The sequence below is a fragment of the Scleropages formosus genome, chromosome 7 (genome assembly GCF_900964775.1).
Source record: "Scleropages formosus chromosome 7, fSclFor1.1, whole genome shotgun sequence".
In the NCBI taxonomy this organism is placed as follows: domain Eukaryota; kingdom Metazoa; phylum Chordata; class Actinopteri; order Osteoglossiformes; family Osteoglossidae; genus Scleropages; species Scleropages formosus.
Genome location: NC_041812.1, coordinates 20,001,410 through 20,025,609, shown reverse-complemented (window position 1 = coordinate 20,025,609; position 24,200 = coordinate 20,001,410). Strand labels below are relative to the sequence as shown.

Genomic DNA, 24,200 nt, shown 5'->3' with positions numbered 1-24,200 from the left:
CTGTGTGTGTGTATGTGTGTGTCTGACTGCTTCCCAGATCCCACGGCTGGTGAAGGTGGTGGAAGAAGAATCGCTGTATTTTAAAGTGGTCAGCCCTGTAGATATGCACACAAAGGTGGCCCCAGGGATGGCTTCCACATTCATGGTGGTCTTCACTCCTCAGGAGAACAAGGTGCTGCCCAGAGTGCAGGTTGTGTTGGGGAGGGGGATGCGGGTAACTGCTCATTAAAGTTAACACATTGGCATGAAACCATTGCCCTTGCTTCTCTAAAACATTTTTATTGTAATAATCAAAAACACAATGCAACAAAACTTTATTTTGCGTTGCTTTTCCAATAAGCCCAGTTCTTTCCCCTTAACCAAATCCAAGACTTTCTTCACAATTTGCTGCAGAAAATTGACATTTTCCTGATAATAATAAAACTATGGAGGACAAAGAAAGAATCTTTATACCATGCTCTATACATATATCTTTCTTGAATGGGACTTACTGTGCATCACTCAAGCAAAATATAGTGTAGACCTATCTTTGTGGGTTTTTGTGATAGCACACGACTTATTGACACACAGAAGTGGGTTGAAAATCATGCTAACAGCAGCAGAAATTAATTTTCATCATATTCACATCAAAAAGCAAATAGGTCACACAACAGCCCCAAACAAAAAATGCCCAATATCTCAGTAATTTCCTCAGAAAGTCTCCTCACTTTCCATTCCCATTTGTTATTCCTGCAGAATGACCATATTCTCTTTATGTAATCCAGTAAGCACTAGTGGCTTGAAGGCAAAATTCATCTTTCATTTGTGTGCTGATCCATGCAGTTTCTGCTACATTAGAAGTATGTGTTTTCCTCTGTATTTGCTGTTATTTGCATTTTGTGAACAAAAAGCATCAGGTTCTGTTTTTTGCTGTGCTCCAGACATAATGTGAATGGTAATCATTCTACTGCCTATGATTCATTCTGAAAAGTTTAGCAGGTATTCAGGAGTCAGATATGCTGTGAGATGTAATGTGAACAGCATTTTGTTAAAATCTTATGCATTCAGTTTGAACTACATTGGCAGAGAAAATGGTTTGATAAGGGTGATTTTTTTCCCTCATGCTGAAAATGGGATCAGAATATAGAGAAAGTGAAATTCTCCAGATTTGTTATACTTAGATATTAAAACAGAGCATGATCCATCAATTCATTTGTTTTCAGTGATTACTTATCCAGTTAAGGGTCACAGTGGTCTGGAGCCTATCCTTAGATGCACAGGGCATAAGGAGGAGTATAGTATGGGTGGGACACCAGAGCAGATTATTATGAGAAATTTATTGGGAACGAAGCGATTTATTCAATGTCAATTCATAATTCAGAATGCCTCCATTGGTATGTTATTAGTACCTCAGTATTGAAAATAGGTTTAACGATGAATATTAAAGCTTGTTTCCTGTTTCTAACAATAGTGTTAAAGGAGATAAGTATGCAGAAGTGCTGTCCATTGTAATCCCTGGTGAGAGACTTTTGAGGGTCTCTATAACTGTTATATTTTTAACGATTGTGCTCACAGTTATGTCCTCATTTTATGCCTGCCCTTTATTACCCTTAACTATTATGGTTTTACCATGTTAGGTCTGTTTCTGGATTGAGTTTACCAGGTATCATCAAACATCCATGTATCCATCTGTCTGTTCATCTATTATCAATAACCATTTGTCCAATGCGGACCATAGAGGTCCCAAGATTAAACCGAAAGCATAGCGTGTGAGGTAGGGTACACACTGGATGGCACGCCAGTCCATAACAGGGAATTGCTCACATATTCTCTCACATACACACATGGATTGTCGGAGGAAAGCGGAGTACCCAGAAGAGTATCTAGAGGTTACCAAATCAAACATGGGGAGAATATGTAAACTCTAGGGTAGGACTTTAACCCATGTCCAAACCCATTGCTTTTAATTGGTACTGCATAGTGTATTCATTGTGTTGGGGAAACAATGTAGGAGAATTTAAAGGGTTTAGCATTTTACCTTTCTAAGTACAGTATAATAAGAGCCACATATTCATTGCACTGAGTATCCCATTCAGTCCAGCCTCCATGAAAAATCTGCTTCTTATATCTCATTCTGTTAATTATTCCTGCTCATTCTGCATATCTTGTATACATTTAGATGGTTTTTACCAAGTGGGTGTGACAGCTTTACTAACGTTATAACTTTGTAGTTTTTTTGGCCTTATGATGTTTTTTAACACAATGTTAGGTAAAGCCATCCACTCATCACCAGATGATCAGATTAGAGAGGATTTTGATCACAGAGAATATTTATGGGTGGCTTCTCTGACACTAAATGTTCCTCTCTCCTCTAGGATTACATCCACAAAGTTATCTGCATGACAGAGAGAGAGCGGTTTGAGGTGCCCATCCGGGCCATAGGGCCACGTGCCATACTGGACTTCCCGGACCACCTGCACTTTCCCGTCTGTGCTGTGAAGAGCCCCTCTGAGAGGACTTTGCTGGTCCGGAACATCGGAAATGCTGAGGCCAAGTTCTGGCTCTGCGCACAGAGGTGAGGGCAGGTGAATTGAGCTACGCCCATAGAAGTTTCAGTACAGATACTTTATAATTATGGAGAAAGGAGTTTAGGGAAAGTGGTACAACATATGTTGACGACTGCTGTTGGGTTGTGAAACAGGGAGGGTGTTTAGTATAGATACAAGGCAGACAACTCAAAGAACTTGTACTTATATTGACATTTCTAAGCAGACTGGGTTAGGAACTGAAGTCTAGCAAAGTGTGAAGAACAATGGCTGGGCTGAGAAGCTTGAAATGTTATAGGTGAAGAACCAGTCTGGCTATGGCACTGTACAAGAGAGGCTGCGTAGAACTGAAAAAGCAATGGCACTTAGTGACATCTCATGATTGACCCATAAAATGAACCTTTTCAAAGCCAGGAATAAAGGTTGCTTGCAGTGTGTGTCAAGCTGCGGAGCATACTGTGTCAGGGATCACCTGTCAATAAATCAAAATTCAGGTTCTTAAACTTCAAGGAAAAATGTAGTAAAGCTTGTTTAATGTAATGTGTTTTACTTTACACAGTGCGGGATTTTTACATTATGAGAGAAGGTAGCCCTGAAGCAAAGTGTGTGTCCTGGATTGCTTCATTAAATTACTAGGTGCTTTAATACGGTATGAGTGAAATTGTAGGGTCTGTAAAGTACTCAAGATAGGCCTACAAAGAACAGTTACAGTGAAAGTAGTAATGATTACAGGCCGTCACAGAACAAGCGCAATTTGTTCCTGAAAATCTCTTCGAAATATGAATTTCCCTAAAACAAATTATTTTTTTTAATTACATCACTAATTATCAATTCAAGAGTGTAAAATTACTTAATTAAAATGTTCCCCTGCCACAGAAGGTTTGCGCTTTTTTTTTCCCGAACGTGCACAGTTCCTGCCAAAACCAGGTTAGCCGTATATATTTTCATGCTCCCTTTTTTCTATCTCCTTTATCCCCTTCTCATCTCATCAGTCACGTCACTGTTATTTTCTCTTTTTATTTTGTTGTCTTATTCTGTTGTTCTCAGGTAGCTTGGTGACACTGTAGATACTGCTGCTGACTGAAAGCCCTTGTCTCAGTCTATGCCGAGTTCACGTGTTCTCCTAGTGTTGCCTTGGATTTCTGCCCCGATTCTTGCCACAGTCATAAGAAAGCTGTTTTGGGTGAACTGGCTATTCTAAATTCCTTTTAATGTGTGTGCGAGCATATGAGTGTGTGTGATTACCCCATGATGGACTGGCATCCTGTACAGGATATGCGCTGTTTCATGTTCTGTTTTTCTAGAAAAAGGATTGTTGTTAACATGCTTTGAGAAGCTACTTTCGAATATGCTACATAAAATTAAGATGAAAAAAAATTACTATAACACTACTAAGCAAGGCAACAATTGAAATATACACACAGGGGTAGCAAAATGTACAATCAAACAGACACTCTTGGAGGAATATTCTTGCTTTGTCATCTGAACTTAGTAGCTGACGTTGAACATAGTGAGTCTAAATGCAACATGAGAATCGTTCATATGCAATAAAGGCCAAACAGAGTTATTTTAATTCAGTATCTATAAAATGATGTAGCTTCCACAAATATACTCTCAATGGAGGTTCTATTTTTCAAGCTTTAGATAAATTCTGCGGTCTATTATAATAAACATAAAATACTATATGCTTTTTCTACTTCATATTGAATGTTTTACTTTCTTCTTGCTATATGTAAAGCTGTGCTGTCATTATTACAGCCTTATATCTCACTATACACTAGTAGTAGTCTCAAAACTCAGATGGTCCCCTACTTAACAATGTGGTTATGTTCCGCGAAACCCATCGTAAGTCAAAAATATCGTAAGTCGAAAATGCGTTTAATACATCTAACCTACCAAACATCATAGCCTAGCATACGTGCGATGGCCATTATGGGCTTGCCACCTTCATGCTGGGCAATTATCCTGAGTTTTTCCTCAACAGTAATTGCCCTCCTCTTCATCTTCTCACCAGTAGCAAAAGACACAGATGGACATTTCTGTGACATTATGGATACGCAAAACACAACCGCATGGCAGACTGAGAGGTGCGGATTGCTGCCGCTGCCCAGCATCACGAGAGAGTATCACACCGCATATCGCTTGCTCGGGAAAAAAAATCAAAATTCAAAATTCAGAGTACGGTTTCTACTGAATGCCTATGAATGAATGAATGAATGAATGAATGAATGAGCTTTATTGCCAAGTATGTTTACACATACAAGGAATTCGTCTTGGTGACAGGAACTTCCACAGCACAGGCAGAATGACAGTGACAAGACACAGATAATAAAAGCAGAGTGGGTTAATAAAAGATTTAAATATATATATATATAGAGCGAGTATAAAGTACACAATATACAAAACAGACACTAGACATTATATGTTTGTACAGCTATGTTATATACAATGCAAGGGAAAGTAAATAAGAGATATGATGTGAAAAATAAATATAAATAGCATTGTTTATTGCACCAGTTTACTCCCTAGGGGGCATTTAGCTGTTCTGGTGCTCAGTGCTCTGTAGCGCCGGCCAGATGGCAAAAATTCACACAATGGAGTCTATGTGGAGCTCTCACTTCAGGTCCTGTGAGATGGTGGGGCCCAGGAACCTGAATGACTCCACTGTTGCCACAGTGCTGTTCACGATGGTGAGTGGGGATAATGCTGAGGTGTTTCTCCTAAAGTCCAGAATCATCTCAACCGTTTTGAGCGTGTTCAGCTCCACGTTGTTATGACTGCACCAGACAGCCAGCTCTTTAACCTCCTGTCTGTAAGCAGACTCGTCGCCATCCCGGATGAGGCTGATGAGCGTGGTGTCGTCTGTGAACTTCAGGAGCTTGACCGAGGGATCTTTTGCAGTGCAGTCGTTGGTGTACAGGGAGAAGAGCAGTGGGGAGAGCGCACATCCTTGGGGGGCGCCAGTACTGATCGTACAAGTCTTGGATGAGAATTTTCCCAGCCTCACTAGCTGCTGCCTGTCCATCAGAAAGTTGAATGTCTATCACCAGCTCACTATCGTAAAGTCAAAAAACTGTAAGTCAAACCATTGTAAGTCGAAGAGCATCTGTACTCCGATTCAAATGCCTTCATTGACCATTGGCCATAGAATTACAGTTTCTAAAATGGTCTCCATGAGTTGTTTTTGACTTGAATTGTTTTTGACTTTTGAGTCAAACTGTCCTCATTGGGAACAGTTAGAGCTGTGTCTTATGAGATGGGACACCCAGTATTTCAGTCAAAAGTGGTTTGTTCCATACAGCTTTATTAGTGCTTATTACACCTTTGCATTAGCATCTGGTTTATGTACTTTGGAAAGCTGGCAGCTCTTACAAGAACTTAATTCTTCGTCTTCCTAGTTGTGTCTTCTGCAGCCCATCTATCACATACAGTGCAAATAAGGCTTTGTGTCTGGTCTGTGCCAAGCCTCTCTATTGAGATCAGGTTCTCTTTACCAAGGCTCCATTTAGCATGCTTGCCTCATTATGACTAAAAGTGGAAATCTATGCAGTGCCGTGACATTCCACTGAGTACTGATCGAACATGTGAATGAGCTGTCACATTTGATTAAATGAAAATTATACTCACCCCACTGAGGCCTTCTCAATTGTCCCAGGTCAGAGCAACATTATCCCATTATGCCCCGGCGATATAAAACATTAACCATCATTGACAAGCATATTGGCCACTCGCATAACTTTGGAAAAACTGCTGCAGATTATCATTGTCACATTGTGATACCATTGATTTCTCTTTTGAGAAAGTTTGTCTTGAAGAAAATGTAATTATTTAAAAGGATAGAATTTAAATCAGTTTATACAATGAGGACTTAAAAAAAAAACACATTGAGAACAAATGTGTTTTGTTCTAATTGACTATAAGCTTATTACACTTTAATGTATGCTCCATCAGCAATATTGAATGAGTTAGGTACAGGTTGAGGACTGACACTGTGATTTGTGTCCCCCTCCTGCACTATTTTTCAAATATGTCACCTCTCCTCTTTCACAGCCCTTTCTCCGTGGACCCCCCACTGGGTACCCTGAAGGTTGGAGAAAGTATGCAAGTGACTGTAGAATTTCTGCCTAAAACAACTGGGGACTTCAAACAAGACCTGGAGCTGCAATACCATACAGGTACACACTATCCAAACCATCGCATGGGTACATACCTTCAACACGAACACACAGGCACATATTTCCCATGTTTATACTTATTGAATCACCTCCAAAGCCTTTCACAGAGGTAAGGTTCCTCCGACAGGAACATAGGTGCTCATTCTTTATCACAGAACAACAACGGTAAAAACAAGTAAGCGCTTTTTTCTACTGCACAATTTCACACTGAAACAAAGAGGTAAACAGAAGCAGTCCACCCCTTATACTGTCACGCAGATGATGCACCTCCTGTCAAACTGAAACAGAGATGTGCATTAGTGCTGTCATGCATAGTGCCTGTTTCCAGTGAGTCTGTCAAGTTGTCAACAACAGAATAATCAAGATGTTAGCCTAGTTACAGTACAATTTTTGCACTTTTGTCTCAGCACAGTATTGCTCTCAGAACTATTTTCTTCCTGCTGCAGGGATCTATTTGTCAAAGTGTCAAAGAAAATGTAGTAATCATCTACAGTTGTTGCAGTTTGGGACTGTATGGGGTCTTCTGACAAGTCTAGTACTGTTGATTATGTATTTTAATAGCCTCGGTTTAGAATGTTGGATGTAGGAATGTTTGACTTTATTGGCATAATTTGGTACCAGGACATTTGTGTGATAAAACATGATGGTTTTGATAAATATTCTCTTTTTGGCCAGTACTCCTGGAGCATGCTTTGTGTGAAAAGGAGATGAAATGAAGCTTCAGCGCTCATGTAATGTTCTATAAACGTTGCTGTCATATTGCAGCGGTGCAGTATCGTTGTTGCAATGTCACAAACAGTGACAGAAAGTGACTCTGTTTAGCCTGCCAAAAAAATCCCTCCTTATATGTCCCAAATCTCCATCAGAGAAGATTTTTACAGTCGAGGCCAAAAAATGGATGAAACAGGAGTCCAAAAAAGGGAGTCCTGATCTAAACTCTGCCATCTCATGTTCACACTCTGGTCCTACCACTCATGGACTGTACCAGACACATGAACTTGTCTGTTTCTCCAGTGATTTGTCTTTTGGGCATTTATTTAAGTCTGTCAGCCATTTATTGTTCTCATTTAAATCCACAAATCGTCTCAGCCAATAATAACCATAATGAATACTTTGCAGTTATGTACTACTTCTAGTAGTCGACAGGCTACAAGAGAAGAAGCACAAAGTGAAGAATTGTATTCAAAATGTAGTGACTGGAATATCAACAATCCCTGATATGCAGATGAAACCACTCAAGTAGAGGAAGAAGAAAAATCCTATTAAAAATCCTTAAAATCCTCTTAAAAATGCCAAGAAGGAGAGCAAAAAGATGGGACTACAGTTAAATCTGATGAAAACTAAAATCATAACAACTGGAAAGTAGCAAATTTTAGTGCTGATGGTAGATGTAGAAGTCGTTGACAGCTTCTGCCTCTTGGGATCAATAATGAATAACAAGGCCACTCACAGTCAGGAGATTCTCAGAAGACTTGGAAAAGCTGCAATGAAAGATCAGCAAAAGGTCCTCAGATATGCTAATAGATCTACAAGAACGAAAATTTGAATTGTTCAAGCAGTTTTATTTTCAATAACAGTGTTCATATGAAAGTTGGACTTTAAAAGAACAGGATAGGAAAAACATGGATTTCTTTGAAATGTGGTGTAGGAGAAGAGTTTAAAAGATAACATAGACTGCCAGGAGAACAAACAGATGGATATTTGTTCAAATGAGGCCTGAATTCTTATTAGGAACACATATAATGAAACTGAGATTATCATACTTTGGCACATCATTTGAAGATGGGATTCTCTCAGAAACACCGTAATTCTTGTGAAAGTTTAAAGAAAATGAAGAGGACAACCAGCAACCAGATGGATGGAATCAATCACAGAAGGAATCTGTTCAACCCTTTCAACACTAAAGCTACAAGTGGTTTTAAACTGAGTAAATTAGATCAAGGCAAATATTTGACTTATTTTTTTCTTTCCTGCTTAGTTTTTTCTTTAGCAGAAGTTTTGTTCTCTAATTGCTTTCTGTCTACTGCTGCATTGCTGCTTGTGGTCCAATTTGGATTAGTTGGACTAATCAAATTGGTGCATATACCGGCCCAGAACTAAACTAACTGGACCCCTGTTGGTAATAGCCTAGGATTGGTTGGAGTAACTACAGCAGTGTACTTAAACACCCTGGACTTGTTGAATTAATTTGATTGATGCCTGTAAAGGCCTATGACTACCTGGAGTAATTAGACTGGTTTGTGTAAAGGCCTGGGATTGGCTGAGTAATTACATCACTGTGTTTAAGGGAGTGGGATTGGTTGGTGTAAAATTAGGATAGGTTGTAGTAATTGCAATATTGCATATTAAAGTTTGGGTCTGATTGGAGTCATTAGACTGGTGAATCTAAAATGGTGATTTTAGTGTCCTAGCTATTCTGTGGCAAGGTGGGTCAAGCATAGTCAGTCTTTTGTCCATTATTCAGGAGTGTACTCATCTTTCTGGAAAACTTCTTTAAAGCCTGGGGGAGGCATCCATGTCCTGCATGGTCCTGGCAGTTCTGATTATTTTTACCCTCAGCTGTTCCCTGGGATGAGAAGGGGGAGGTTTGGTGTATGTACTGCGTATGACAGTGTGTGACTTTTCTGCAGGAGGATTTCCATGCGTGTATGTCTTGTGTAGTAGCGTGTTTCCATGTGTTGTGCAGTAAGACATATCTTTTATATCTTTTTATGTAGGAAACTGTATCTGTATTTTCTGTGTTGAATAATACGGTTGCACAAGCTGTTTACGATGATGTATGTGCACATCTTTGTGTCTTACGTATGAAAATGTCTGCTTGCATTTTCTAGGGTGATTTAAGTTGATACCCGTGTTTTTACAGATTATTACTATTATTAGTGGTGGTAGTATTTTATGAATCTTTATATTGGATTCAAGAACCTTCAACTTGTAAGGTGACAGCCATAAAAGACTTCCTGCATGTGTGTGTGTGGGCATACGTGCATGAACTGTTATGTGTTCTGTCGGATGATTTATCTTTATGTGTTGCGTGTAAGGGGATCTTGCTGAGTGCTGTGCAGAAGCATATGTGTGTATATGTTTGCTATAAGAATGTGGGTCCATATGTTTCTTTGCATATGTGTTTATGAGTATGTCTATGTGTTGTATGTTAGGATCTGTGTGAGAATTCAGTACTGCATGTGTCCCGCAGCAGGACTCCTCTGAGAGCCTTCTGTCTTAGGGCATAAACACAAAGTTATCATGAAAGACAGCTTCGTTAACATTTCATCATTTGCTTTAGAAGGAACATTTTAGCATCAAGGGAGCATCATTTTTAATTTAGCAACTTTCACTACCCCCTCTTACATTTCAGATTATCTAGCCTCTGTCATCTGTGCAGTTTGAAAAAGGAGCGTCACAGTGTAAGCACAAGACAGTACAACTGTTATGACTCTCATCTCTGTACATACTTTTACTTGTGGCATGTATAAACCGCACACATTTGAACTGGTCAGTGCTTGACAAGTCCTTTAGAAAATGTACTTCACCATAGTTTGCAAAAAAATTAATTCTGGTTTTCAACATGAATCTGTAGTCTGCTTGTCATGTGTCGTTTCTTCAACTGCTGCTCCATGCAGCAGCCCCAATATACTAAGCTTTATACTAGCTTGTTTACTGAAGTTGAGGATATTACATTTACTAAAACAACGTTACAACAAGAATGACTAATGAATATGTGCAATCACAGAATACAGTAAATGAATTCTGTATATGCTGGTAGTAAAATATAGTGTAGTATTGTATTTTTTTACCTTATCTTTTGTATGCTGTATTGTGCTGTACCCTTGTATTAAAAACTGCACTTTTTTTTAGCATGCTCTTGAGATTCATTAGCGGGATGTAGATAAAGTCAATATATAATTTATGCAGAAGAGTAACACGCTGTCGTTGCCTATCATGGCTAAAGATTCAGTCAAGCACTTTTTCTCCTTATTAGTGTGCGGTGCTTAATGACCCCATTTCTGGAAATTTTCTAAGGACAATGTTGGCATCTTTTAAAACTCTAATTGCCAGTAAGTAAAGCTGAACTATTTGCAGAGTTAGTGATACATCAATTTGGAAACACAATCATTGAGAAGGATTGGGAGGAGGAAAAAAAAAGGAAAACGGGCATCCATCCTCCCTGCTCTGTGCTTTTCCAAAGAAGGGGTTCCACTCTGACTCTTATTGTTCAGGATAAATCTCTTCTACCTGCATATACTCACACTCGCACCAAGGGGAGGGTGCAGGCCGACAGTGATGACGGCACAATAATCGTCCAGTGGCCATATTCTTTTTTTCCTTCAAACCATGTCCAGGCTCTTAAAACGTACTACAGAAAAAAAGGAAGAGATTTAAATGTTGGCAGATCTAAATGTTGGCACTAAGCACTTAACTCAAAAACTTTACTTTTTAAGTAAAAGTGTATTCAGCAAGAGTGCACTTTTATTTCAGCCTGCTCCCCTTCTATGGCTTTTATTACAGTCTGCATATACTCACCCTTGTCCCCTAATAATTATATGGAAGCTGGGGGTGCGTTTATATCTTTTAAGAATTTGTACAGCATGATAGTGAATATTAATGACGGATTAGCTGACATGTACAGTTTCACACTAGCACTATATAGTTCTGAGGAAATATATAATCAAATCGCAGGCTAACATACTGTACATCCCAAATACAATAAAGGAGATAGTTAACTATTTTTATTTTGCTGTAGGCTTTTCGTGTATTTTTTCATACACATAGCGTTTTTCGCTAGATTTATACCTAATGGCTTACATGATGTCTGGATTTATACTATTACAGTACATATTTACTTGATATGGAAAACTAGTTGCCCCCTGCCAGTTTATTCTGTTTTTGCACCTTTTTGACATTAAATTTGAACAAACCTTTTAGTGAGTTCTAGAAGAATGTGAATAGAGTTTGAGAGAAAAACATACACAAGTTTTTTTTTTTTTTTTTTTTTTCCTTGGTATGGAAATGTAAAAACATTATTAATTGTGCAGTCATAAGTGTGGAAAAGATAACTGACTCTTCACAATCAATAACTGGTTGTGCCACCTTTAGCTGGAATGACTGCAGCTTAACACTTTCTGTAGGTACTGGCCAGGGTTCCACATCACTGTTGAGGAATTGTGGCTTATGTTTCCATACAGTATTGTTTTAGCTTTGCAACATTTGCATTTTTTTTTTCCTTTTGTATGAACATTGATAATGACAAAAGCAGTTTCTGAATATTGAAGGGGAAATTAAATTGAATGTAGCTTAAAACTGTAGCTACACTGCTAAAGCTTTCCAAAGCTTTCAGGAAGTATTAAGATGTTGTCAAATAGAATGTAATTTCCATACTACGCATTCCACAGAGGAGTGGCATTTAAGCTGTATTGGGATGACTGATCCTCTTTTCTGACACAGTACTATGCTAATGTGGCAGAGACATTGTTGATCACGTTTCCCTCAGTGAGCTGTTATACAGTGAGTTGAGATTTCCTCAAAGTTTCGTTTTTTCTCTCTGACTTCCTGTCCACCCAACAGAGAGCTGAACTGGTGTTTATGAATGCCCAGTGGACTAAAATCTGTTTTATTCTTTTTGTTTTGCGTTGGTTAAAATCATTTAACAGTTTACATCCTGTAAGTAAATCTGACTGACATTGTTCACAGTTCATAAATATTCAGTTAGCTACATATTTTTTTGTAAAAGCTAAACATTTGTTATTTTAATCACCAGACACAGTATCTGATATGTATGGTATTTTTCAGAAAGGATTGTGCAATATTGTTTATGTTAACATGTAATCCTTTATCCTTGGAAATAGATCCTGGAAGTACACTTTTATTATCATACTCTTTGGGCAATACACATTATTAATAGAGTTCTGTAGCGCTATGAAACATGGGAGTCTTGAAAGTGTGACCTTGCAAGGGACAGGCAAGGGATAGTGCTCAGAGAAAAATAAATCGCCCCTGGAAGACCCAAGGTCCATTGGTTACAGGAAAAACAGTTGTGGACTAAATGCAGTTCATGGTATATAATAGGAATAACTGCTTGTGTGCGATATGGCTCCAACTAGGAGGAGAGATCGAAATGTGCGCTGTTTATGGAAGTGTAGAAGTCTCAGAGTAATACAGCTGCCTCTCCAGCCCACCCACATACACCTGGGAGTACACATGCAGCACAAGGCTTGGGAATTCTTTGATGTAACAAACTTTCTTGGTTGCTGATGAGGCAGAATTGAAAGGAAAGAGATTAGCAATGTTTTATGTTGCATATTTATATGTGAATGCTATAGGGCCATTATATTTATGTTTATATTTTCAAGTTTTTTTTCTTGTTGTAGCTTATATTTAATAGTTTGCACTAGTTTTACTCATTGCACCATAATGCCAGTTGGATTAGCCGTTACTTTAAAATGGGTGGCCAGATTTTGTACCTTCTTTGCTTTCGTTTCATCTTTGTTAAAATTTTAAGTTTAAAAAACTGAGCTCATTTTCTAAACAGCAGTATTCTGCTTTGAATGAAATTACCCAAATAAAATGCATTCCTTATCCCATTTACATGCTGCAAATACAGACTCTGTTTTGCATGTGTTTTGTTGCCTGTGTCTCTTGCTGAGATCATACCACCAGAGACACATCTAGCTGTACTGCATGACTCTGTAGACTCCATGGCTGACTTATCTAACCCAATAGTGCCATCTGGGTGGCAGTTATGGCATTGAACCAATGCTCTGACGTTCCCACCTCAAGTCTCCGGGTTTCACCCCATCCTTGCCCTTCTCCACTCCTATATATTAATTTCCACATAGGCTCTATGCTTTCAAAGAATTGTCATCTCAGTGTAAAAGTAAACTTGATTTCATTGTGAGGGGGCATGTAATGATACAGTGTAGAGACTCTGTAGTCTATTTAAAAAGTTGCAAAAAACCCAAAAGACAATATCTGTACTGGCAAAATCTGTCTGTTCAAAAGTACTGTCTACATATCCTCAATGTAAATTTTGCTTCTTCATACAGGTAGATACAAAATAGTGTGGATCAAGACAGCTTATTTTGGTAGAATGGTTTCTGACTCTCACTCAAGAATATTTCTGCTACTCTTTTTTGCTGTGGTTTCTCAATTTCATGCCTGATCAGGAGAAGACATCTACATCAGCTTGTATGGAGCTGCTGTGGATGTGAATGTGCGACTGGACAAGAACTCTATCATCATGGAAAAAACTTACATCTCCAAAGCCAGCCAGCGTTCTGTCATCATAACCAACAGGAGTGATATCATTGTTCACTACCACTGGAAGAGTTTTGCCTCTGAAGAGGAAGAACAGCAGCTAAAGCTGAGGTAAGAAGGATATAGACTGATCCAACATCCATCCATCCATTATCAATCACTGCTTGTGTCTTGTAAGGTACCAGTGTCTATTGCCAGTAACCACTCATCTAGTTCAGGGTCATAATGGTCTGTAGCCTATACACCTGATATGGAACAACTCACCTAACAGGAAAATACTCAATACAGGCACCCTATTGGCACAAGATACTGAAATCAGGGAAGGCTGATTAAAATTTCCATATCTATTATCCTCTAAGATTAACCATCAGTATCCTGTTCTATAAGCTCATTTCCGTTTCATTTCTGTTAAGCATTTTTAGTTTAAGTTGATCTCTTCTTTGAAGCCTGAGCAACACATTATCCTCCTTCACCGTTTGTTAGCACATTTAATCAGTCTCAGGTGACCAAGGTACCTGCATGCTGCCAGCCACTGTTGCCCCAGTGCTCCAGTGCAGTTGGCAGTTACAGATCTTTCTGGCAACATTGTTCATGCCTGCCCAACCCCTCTGTCTAATCTAATTAAAGTTAATGTGTTGGCTTGAAGAGAGAAATCTGTCAGCATACTGTCAGACAAAACCACAGAGTAGTCTAGGATGTTAAGTAACTTTTCTCTTCCTTGCTCCTTGGCCAGATCCTGCTTGGAGCTGCAGCAGCAGGAGGAGGTGATGATGGACCAGTTCCTGGCAGAGTGTAATGCAGACCCCACACTCTGTGGTCACCTCTCAGTACTCTCCCGTGCTTTCTATGGCCAGCAGAGACAACTGCAGGAGGAGCATCTGGCCTTTTTTGATGACTGCATCATTATCAGTCCCTCGGTATGTGGAGGGGAGATCCTTCAGGGACAGGGCCCTTGAACATTCCATCACCAGACCATCATACGAGATACTTCCAGTGTTAGCCATTTCTGTCCACTGGACAGTTCAAATTACAGAGGCTTACTGGAAACAGCCCTACAACTGATTAAATTTAAGGTCCCAGACTGGGTTTCGGTGATTGTACCTTTGAGTGACGTGCTAAATGCTCTACTGAAATATCTAGTTGTAAAAGTGTAAACAAAAAACCAAATATATAAGAAAAGATAAAAAACATAAGTGAAAAAATACTGCAATAATAATAATGGTTTCCCTATGTGTAGCTATAGCGTTTACATATTCTAGTGCGACCATAAATCTTGCCACTGAGGATATTTTCTCCCTATGCTTTAGAAATCTAGAAGTGTTCTTCTCATTTACCATCATACAGAGTTTTTGTGTTGTTGTTGTTGGACCAGCTGATATTTTCAGTGCAGGGTTCCTGCTCAGTCTGTCTGATTTATGCTGTATCTCAGTTGTCAAGCACGTGACACTGACAGATCTGTGTTTACTCAGTGGAGTAAAAGCGAGACTCAGCACACTGTGCATCTTCTTTTGATAAAATACAACACAGTTCAAATCACTGCCTGTTTGTGCTCTCACCTGCAGTTAGTCACACCTTTCCAGTTGTGCACAACCTCATTTCATTTCCATAAACCTTGTTTTTCATTTTTAAAGCCCAATATGTTTGTGTGTGCTGATATGAAGAAATGGGATATTTGGTCATGTGTGATATTACCTAGTAGGATTTACCGCTTTCTTTGCGATGGTACTCCTGTGTGTGTGTGTGTGTGTGTGTGTGTGTGTGTGTGTGTGTGTGTGTGTGTGTGTGTGTGCAAAGAGCACTTAAGATCAATCGGGCCTGAAATTGTGGGTGTTGCTTGATATGCCTTTGTGTAGTTGCTTGGCATACGCTGCTGTGACACTGTTTATAGACTGAGCTCATATCACCTCGAGTTTTTCCCATATTGTTCCATGAATTTAAAGGCAAAAATTATTTTGCCTATTTTAAAACGTCTGAATGGGGACGCAGTGGTGCAGTGGGCTTGGCCAGGTCCCGCTCTCTGGCGGGTCTGGGGTTCAGCTCCTTCTTGGGGTGCCTTGTGATGGCCTGGCGTCCTGTCCGGGGTGTGTCCTCTCCCCCTCCAGCCTTGCGCCCTGTGTTGCCGGGTTAGGCTCCGGTTCGCTGTGACCCCACTTGAGATAAGCGGTTCCAGTCAATGTCTGTGTGTGTGTGTGTGTGTGTGTGTGTGTGTAAAACACCTAAAACCAGTACTGAATTGTTATACTTAAGGTGATCACAGAATATAAGCGCTACATTTGTAAGAACGTTAGATTTAATTTGAATGATTCTATGGCCATGTTTCTTTTCCAGGAAGGGGACATCTGGCCCAACACGACAGCAATGGTGAATATTGTGTTTAAGCCACAAGAGGCCAAGCTGTATCATCAGACGGTGTACTGTGATGTCACGGGTAGGAGACTTTGGCAGTTTAGAGGACAGAATTGTCTCAACTATAGAGATTATATATCCCCTGTGTGTCTCCTCTGAAGCTGTACTCTATCCTTTTTGCTCACATCAACCTAGTGGAGCTCCACTTCACATAATGGTCCTTGTCACCTAGAACTACTCTTCTGATCTTCTTTTTTCCCCTTCCTTTACCTTGCTCTGTGTGCAGTCCCTCATTGCAACCAAGGCCATTTAAGAGTTTTGTATGCTAAAAATGAGCAGAAGAAAGTTTTGATATGATTCAAGTGCAAAAGTATATCTGCTCCAGAATATAAATATCAACTGATGAGTGGAGAGCAATAGCATTTACATTCAGTCACTATTTGCATTTCCAATGCTGAATTTCACATTTTCGTGAGGTCACATACCCTCCAATGGCTGTTGAGGTTGAATGATGGCGGGATGTTTGTCAGTCCCATGAAAACCAGTCATTGTACAGATGACTCAGAGGCACAGAGATGGTCTGTGACACTACCATCTCCATAGATTGCATCCTGTTCAAGAGGGATGGGGTGTGTTTATTAAGTTACTTTGTAGGGTTGCTACCAACCTTGCATCTTACCGTAGGAACTTCTATAAAATATTCATAGAGGGCCTAGTTGCTTCCTAATTGAAATATAAGCTGGTTTCTGTGTCTGTATGACAATGAATGTACAAATCCAGTCTTGGCCATCTTCACTTTCCCCTCCGGTCCTGTCATTACACATTAATAAGTTATGCTGTGTCGTTATTGGAGCCCTTTTCAAGATCATTTTGTGGATTAATGGTGGTCTGACATTGGTGGTATGACCCAGCCAAGAAGGTGGTAATTCTGGTTGGGTTATCAGTCACTAGCTGAAAAGATCCTTGCCTTTTGTTGTCCATGACACATGTCAGTTCCTTGTTTTGTTCTCCTGAAATCTCTTGGGCTTTCCACTCAGGGTTCTTCCCATATTTCCCATCTTTGTGCAGTTCTCATGCATCAGTCATACACATTCACATGTTCGCGATTGCACTCCAAACTCCATGTTGAACGTTATTGGTATATGATCTGAAGTTAGTATTCTCTCTGAGCTTGTTGTTTTAATTAATGAAAAAAAAGGTGATGGAATGAGATCAACAATTTGATGTTTGCATAAAGAAACACAAGGACAGATAAGGTCAGTCATAAAAAAATCATCTTTTGCTATGGAACAGCTTCTTTCTCTTGCTAAGCCTCCACAGGTTGTCTTCTACTCTGCCAGACCACTTCTCTTTCACTGCTGTTTCACCTCATCCTCAGAACTGGAAATAAACCAGATCATGTATACAAAGTTGAACATAATCCCAAAATGACTTGTGTATGCAAATTTGAGAATGTATGTCTTTTAAATGATCTTTCAATTCCTTCGTTTCCGCAGTGCATAGTGCAAACTTCTGAACTCTGACTTTGCCTGATTTCTCAGGTCGGGAGTCTCGCCTCCCTCTGCGAATTAAAGGGGAGGGCATCGGCCCCCAGTTGCAGTTCAATTTCGACCTTCTGGACATGGGCAATATCTTCATCAATTCCAAGCACAGCTATGAGGTTTGTGTTTATTGCTGTAAAACCTCCCCATGTGACACTCACCTAGGCTTCTTCTTCCATGTCTTCTGCAGTTCTATAAAAACAGCAGCAGAGCAGACCTTGCAGCAAAAATCAAATTTGCAGGTCTTTTGAGCTCAGTGCTGTGGTCAGGCTCAGTTAAGCAGATCTATGTGCTTATAATAAATTACTGCATCCACATCAGACTTTCACTTAACAACAAGCCAATAACAAACATTGAGCAGATTTTTCAGTAGGGGAACACTGCATTACTAATAGTTTAAATCATGACAGTAACTTCAGAAGCAGAACTTACATGATCAGTATGAAAGCGTCTAATTTGAGCTCAAGGTCTGTTCCACTAATTTTGTAAATACATGAACTCCTCCGTGAACCGCCACCTTATCGTGGTGGAGGGGTTTGAGTGCCTGAATGAGTCCAGGAGCTATGTTGTCTGGGGCTACATGCCCCTGGTAGGGTCTCCCATGGCAGACAGGTCCTGGATGACAGACGAGACAAAGCGCGGTTCAAAAACCCCTTATGACAAAAAAATCAAGGCGTCCGTTTACCCCGCCCGGTATGGGGTCACCGGGGCCCCACCCTGGAGCCAGGCCTGGGGGGGGGGGCTCGCATGCGAGCGCCTGGTGGCCAGGTCTATGCCCACGGGGCCTGGCCGGGCTCAGCCCGAAGCCATGACGTGGAGCCGCTCTTCGGTGGGCTCACCACCTGCCGGAGAAACCGTAAGGGGCCGGTGCATTGTGATTTGGGCGGTGGTCGGGGCCGAGTGCCCGGCCGACCCAAACCTCGGGCGCCAACTCTGGTTTTTGGGACTTGGAATGTCACCTCACTGGCGGGGAAGGAGCCTGAGCTGGTGCGGGAAGTTGAGAGATACCGTCTAGATATAGTCGGGCTCACTTCCACTCACAGCTTGGGTTCTGGAACCACTCTACTCGATCGAGGGTGGACTCTCCACTATTCTGGCGTTGCCCAAGGTGAGAGGCGGCGGGCTGGTGTGGGCTTATTAATAGCCCCCCAGTTCAGCCGCCATGTGTTGGAGTCTACCCCGGTGAATGAGAGGGTCATCTCCCTACGCCTTCGGGTCAGGGAACGGTCTCTCACTGTCGTTTGTGCTTATGCGCCTAGCGGCAGTGTAGAGTACCCGGCCTTTTTAGAGTCCCTGGGGGGCGTGCTGGAAAGCGCTCCCACTGGGGACTCTGTCGTTCTACTGGGGGACTTTAACGCCCACGTGGGCAGCGACAGTGATACCTGGAGGGGCGTGATTGGGAGGAACGGCCTCCCTGATCTGAACCCGAGCGGTGAGTTGTTATTGGATTTCTGTGCTAGTCGCGGTTTATCCATAACGAACACCATGTTCATGCATAAGGGTGTCCACCAGTGCACTTGGCACCAGGACACCCTAGGTCGGAGGTCGATGATCGACTTTGTAGTCGTTTCTTCTGACCTTCGGCCATATGTCTTGGACACTCGGGTGAAGAGAGGGGCTGAGCTGTCAACTGATCACCACCTGGTGGTGAGTTGGATTCGATGGCGGGGGAAAAAGCTGGACAGACCTGGCAGGCCCAAACGCATAGTGAGGGTCTGTTGGGAACGTTTGGCGGAGGCCCCTGTCAGAGAGGTCTTCAACTCCCACCTCCGACAGAGCTTCAACCAGGTCCCGAGGGAGGTGGGGGACATTGAGTCTGAATGGACTATGTTCCGCTCCTCCATTGTCGGTGCGGCTGTTCGGAGCTGCGGCCATAAGGTCTCCGGTGCCTGTCGCGGCGGCAATCCCCGAACACGGTGGTGGACACCGGAAGTAAGGGATGCCGTCAAGCTGAAGAAGGAGTTCTATCGGGCCTGGCTGGCTCATGGGACTCCTGAAGCAGCTGACGGGTACCGACGGGCCAAACGGTGCGCGGCTCTGGCAGTCGCCGCGGCAAAAACTCGGGCTTGGGAGGAGTTCGGTGAGGCCATGGAGGAAGACTTTCGGTCGGCCTCAAAGAGATTCTGGTAAACCGTCCGGCGACTCAGAGGGGGGAAGCGGTGTTCCACGAACACTGTTTACAGTGGAAGTGGTGCGCTGCTGACCTCAGCTGAGGATGTTCTCGGGCGGTGGAAGGAGTACTTTGAGGATCTCCTCAATCCCTCCGACACGCCTTCCGTAGAGGAAGCTGAGGCTGGGGACTCGGAGGGGGACTCGTCCATTACCCTGGCTGAAGTTGCTGAGGTAGTCAAAAAACTCCTCGGTGGCAAGGCTCCGGGGGTGGATGAGATCCGCCCCGAGTTTCTCAAGTCTCTGGATGTTGTGGGGCTGTCTTGGCTGACACGCCTCTGCAGCATCGCGTGGAGTTCGGGAACGGTGCCTCTGGACTGGCAGACCGGGGTGGTGGTCCCTCTTTTTAAGAAGGGGGACCGGAGATTGTGTTCCAACTACAGGGGGATCACACTCCTTAGCCTCCCTGGGAAAGTCTATGCCAGGGTACTGGAAAGGAGAATCCGACCGATAGTCGAACCTCGGATTCAGGAGGAGCAATGCGGTTTTCGCCCTGGCCGTGGAACACTGGACCAGCTCTATACCCTCACTAGGGTGTTGGAGGGTTCGTGGGAGTTTGCCCAACCAGTCCATATGTGTTTTGTGGACCTGGAGAAGGCATTCGACCGTGTCCCTCGTGGCATCCTGTGGGGGGTGCTTCGGGATTATGGGGTTCGGGGCTCGTTGCTACGGGCTGTTCGTTCCCTGTATGACCGGAGCAGGAGCTTGGTTCGCATTGCCGGCAGTAAGTCAGACCTGTTCCCGGTGCATGTTGGACTCCGCCAGGGCTGCCCTTTGTCACCGATTCTGTTCATTATCTTTATGGACAGAATTTCTAGGCGCAGTCAGGGAACGGAGGGTGTCTGCTTTGGTGGCCGCGAGATCTCGTCTCTGCTTTTTGCGGACGATGTGGTCCTGTTGGCTTCATCAAGTCAAGACTTGCAGCGTGCACTGGGGAGGTTTGCAGCCGAGTGCGAAGCGGCGGGGATGAGAATCAGCACCTCCAAATCCGAGGCCATGGTTCTCAGTCGGAAAAAGGTGGATTGCTCCCTCCGGGTTAGGGGGGAGTTGCTCCCTCAAGTGGAGGAGTTTAAGTATCTTGGGGTCTTGTTCACGAGTGAGGGAAAAATGGAGCGGCAGGTCGACAGACGGATCGGTGCGGCGTCTGCAGTAATGCGGTCATTGTACCGGTCTGTTGTGGTGAAGAGGGAGCTGAGTCGTAAGGCGAAGCTCTCAATTTACCGGTCGATCTACGTTCCTACCCTCACCTATGGTCATGAACTCTGGATCATGACCGAAAGAATGAGATCGCGGATACAAGCGGCAGAAATGAGTTTCCTCCGCAGAGTGGCTGGGCGCACCCTTAGGGATAGGGTGAGGAGCTCAGTCACCCGGGAGGAGCTCGGAGTAGAGCCGCTGCTCCTCCGCATCGAGAGGAACCAGTTGAGGTGGCTCGGGCATCTGTTCCGGATGCCTCCTGGACGCCTCCCTGGGGAGGTGCTCCGGGCTTGTCCCACTGGGAGGAGGCCTCGGGGCAGACCCAGGACACGTTGGAGAGACTATGTCTCCCGGCTGGCCTGGGAACGCCTTGGGGTTCCCCCAGAGGAACTGGAGGAGGTGTGCGGGGAGAGGGAGGTCTGGAGTACTCTGCTCGGACTGCTGCCCCCGCGACCCGGCCCCGGATAAAAGCGGAGGAAGATGGATGGATGGATGGATGAACTATGGCAGTGAGCCATTGTTAAACGCTTCACTAGTGTAACACATTTTTCCACAAAGAGGCAGTTCTCTTTTCAATTTCCTTTCTAAATTTAAATTTTATTTTCTGTAAGTAAAAGTGTAATTAAATATTTATTTTAAATTATACAGTCAGAAGGACCAGCTGCATTTGTGACTTTTCCATTATTATTCAAATTGTTATTAAAAATTATTAAACATAAACGCATACACGTTTACTGAGCACGTTATCAGGGGAAAAGTAAGTCTGAACGACTTGAGTTTTGAGAGCCCTTTTAAATGTAGCGAGGTACGCGAACAAAAAAAACATTCAAGAAATAAAAGGAAAACATGTTTTTCAAAACTATATTAAAACAACTTGAAAAACAATGCAAAATTAAGAATAAGTTATATGTTATTGAAAAGTCTGCACCGGACTGGCTTATGACTGATGTCATTGGTCAGACTGTTTTTAATGTCTGCGCCTCATTGGCTCATGTCTTCCACATCATCGTAGAAAAGTGCGTAATAGCTGGAGCAGGTGGTCCGTATACCAAACATGGATACAACTCTTCCGGGGCCCTTATACATAAAGTCTGGAAACCGAGAGTCCATATAGTGGGTTATATCTGTATATGGTTGTTGTGAAGACAGCAGTGTTTACTTTTTTAATTTGACTAATCAAAAATGGAAATGTTTAGTTATGTATTTCACTCTCAGCTATCCCCATAACCCCTGCGTTGGCTGTCTCCATGCACAGGTGCTCCTGTCCAACAAGGGGTATATTGAAGCCCCTTTTTGCCTGGTGCCCCCCAGTTCAACCATAGGCCTCTGCTTCTCCTTCGCTCCCAGTGAGGGGGTGCTGCCCCCAGGGGCCTGCCATGCCATGGTGGTCTCATTCTCTTCCCCCAGTTTGGGCACCTTCACTGAGGAGATCCTTTTCTCTGTGACGGGGAACCCCCAGCCCCTCGTACTCACCTTCAGGTTAACCATAACTTTTTCTTTCACCAACACCAGGCCCATGTATTTTTAATTTACTCTTTTATTTTGACCATAATTTCCCTCAATTTACCGTTTGTGCTGTGAAACTCGCCTGATTTCTTGCAGGGGGTGTGTGATAGGACCCACCTTTCAATTCAATGTGCCAGAGCTCAGTTTTGGGGACGTGTCTTTTGGTGAGAGGCTTGACCAATTATTTTGTGCTTTATAGTAATACTACATGCAGATTTCCTGGTGTTTTACCTTACAGTTATTTTGTTGAGTTTCACACTGGAAAAATGTGTGAAAGTTGCTAGGGACTCCTTTATTTTGCTATGAAAGTTCAGCTTTGTGGGATAATTGATCACAGTTAGAACCTTCCCAGCATTTCCTGCACTCTTATTCCCTAGGTTTCCCCCATACACTGACCTGTTCGCTTAACAACACCTCCCTGGTTCCCATGACTTTTGACCTTCGTATCTTGGGCGATAGCAGTGGCCCACCGAGCCTTGCTGCTGAAGACCAGGTCTTGGATCTGAACCGAACAGACTGGGGACCCAAGAGCAGCAGGAGGATCCGGCCAAGAGAGTTTACCTTGAGTCCCAGCTCCGGGAGTCTACGTGCTCAAGGAGTTATTGATATTCAGGTGACGCTGCATTCTGGGGTTGTTTTGGGTCACACATATTGTTTGTCAATAGTTGCCACATAAAGGCAAGTCTAAAAAAGTGTGTTCACCGTGAAACTACATATTTTCTTTAGGACAGGGCTGTTCATCAGCATCAATAAACATGTGGAATGCAAGGGTCACCTTTGTTGGAATGACTGATTTGTAGAAATGCCTGATGCATAATCTGAAACAATGAGCAAATCCAGTTTGATGTAAATAATCGTAATTACCATCACAATTCATTTAACTGACACTTTTCTAAAAACTGCCTTACAATGCCAAAAAAACGACAATTATTTACCCATTTATATAGCTGGGTAGGTTTTTATTTGAGTAATTCAGGTTAAGTACCTTGCTCAAGGATATTACAGCAAGAAACAGAATTGTGAAATGAAATAATACACAATTACATGACCTAATGCCATGCAGTTATTGTATTCTTCTGTTACATTCACGACATATTTAAAATGGCTTCAAAGAGACAGAGGTACAAAAATCATCTGAACTTGTAGGAGCTTGGTGTTTTACTTTTGCACTTGTTAAAAAGTGCTGGAATGCCACCGCTGAGAGGAAAGCCACTTTCATCGGCTCCTGCTGCCTCTGGCTCTTCATATCTGCTTGTGCTGTATTTATGTGAGCCAGGTGACTGCCGCTTTTTGTGCCTCTGTCTGCGCTGCTGCTGCTGCTGCTGGCTCTTGTTATTGTGCCTCTCTGTCACAGTTGGTCTTTTCCCATCATCCTGATGAATGTTCTGGATCACCGGTGCAGTCTGGAGTTTTGTCATGGGGATTCTCTTCACCCATGCACCCTTCAGCTCCCAGCCCCCTACCTCTGCTGTCTGCAGTCGCCCCGCTCT

At 42.5% G+C, this 24,200-nt stretch overlaps 1 protein-coding gene across 1 annotated transcript in view; it reads left to right on the top strand.

Annotated features, from left to right (window-relative positions):
* The window catches only part of LOC108926217 (hydrocephalus-inducing protein-like), a 79,078-nt gene that overhangs the window by 5,655 nt on the left and 49,223 nt on the right, over nucleotides 1–24,200 (top strand). The window contains 10 exon segments of the mRNA XM_029253542.1: nucleotides 38–172; nucleotides 2,355–2,554; nucleotides 6,576–6,700; nucleotides 13,861–14,062; nucleotides 14,685–14,868; nucleotides 16,280–16,379; nucleotides 17,839–17,957; nucleotides 22,460–22,683; nucleotides 22,807–22,874; nucleotides 23,088–23,323. Coding sequence (XP_029109375.1) covers nucleotides 38–172; nucleotides 2,355–2,554; nucleotides 6,576–6,700; nucleotides 13,861–14,062; nucleotides 14,685–14,868; nucleotides 16,280–16,379; nucleotides 17,839–17,957; nucleotides 22,460–22,683; nucleotides 22,807–22,874; nucleotides 23,088–23,323 — 1,593 coding nt within the window.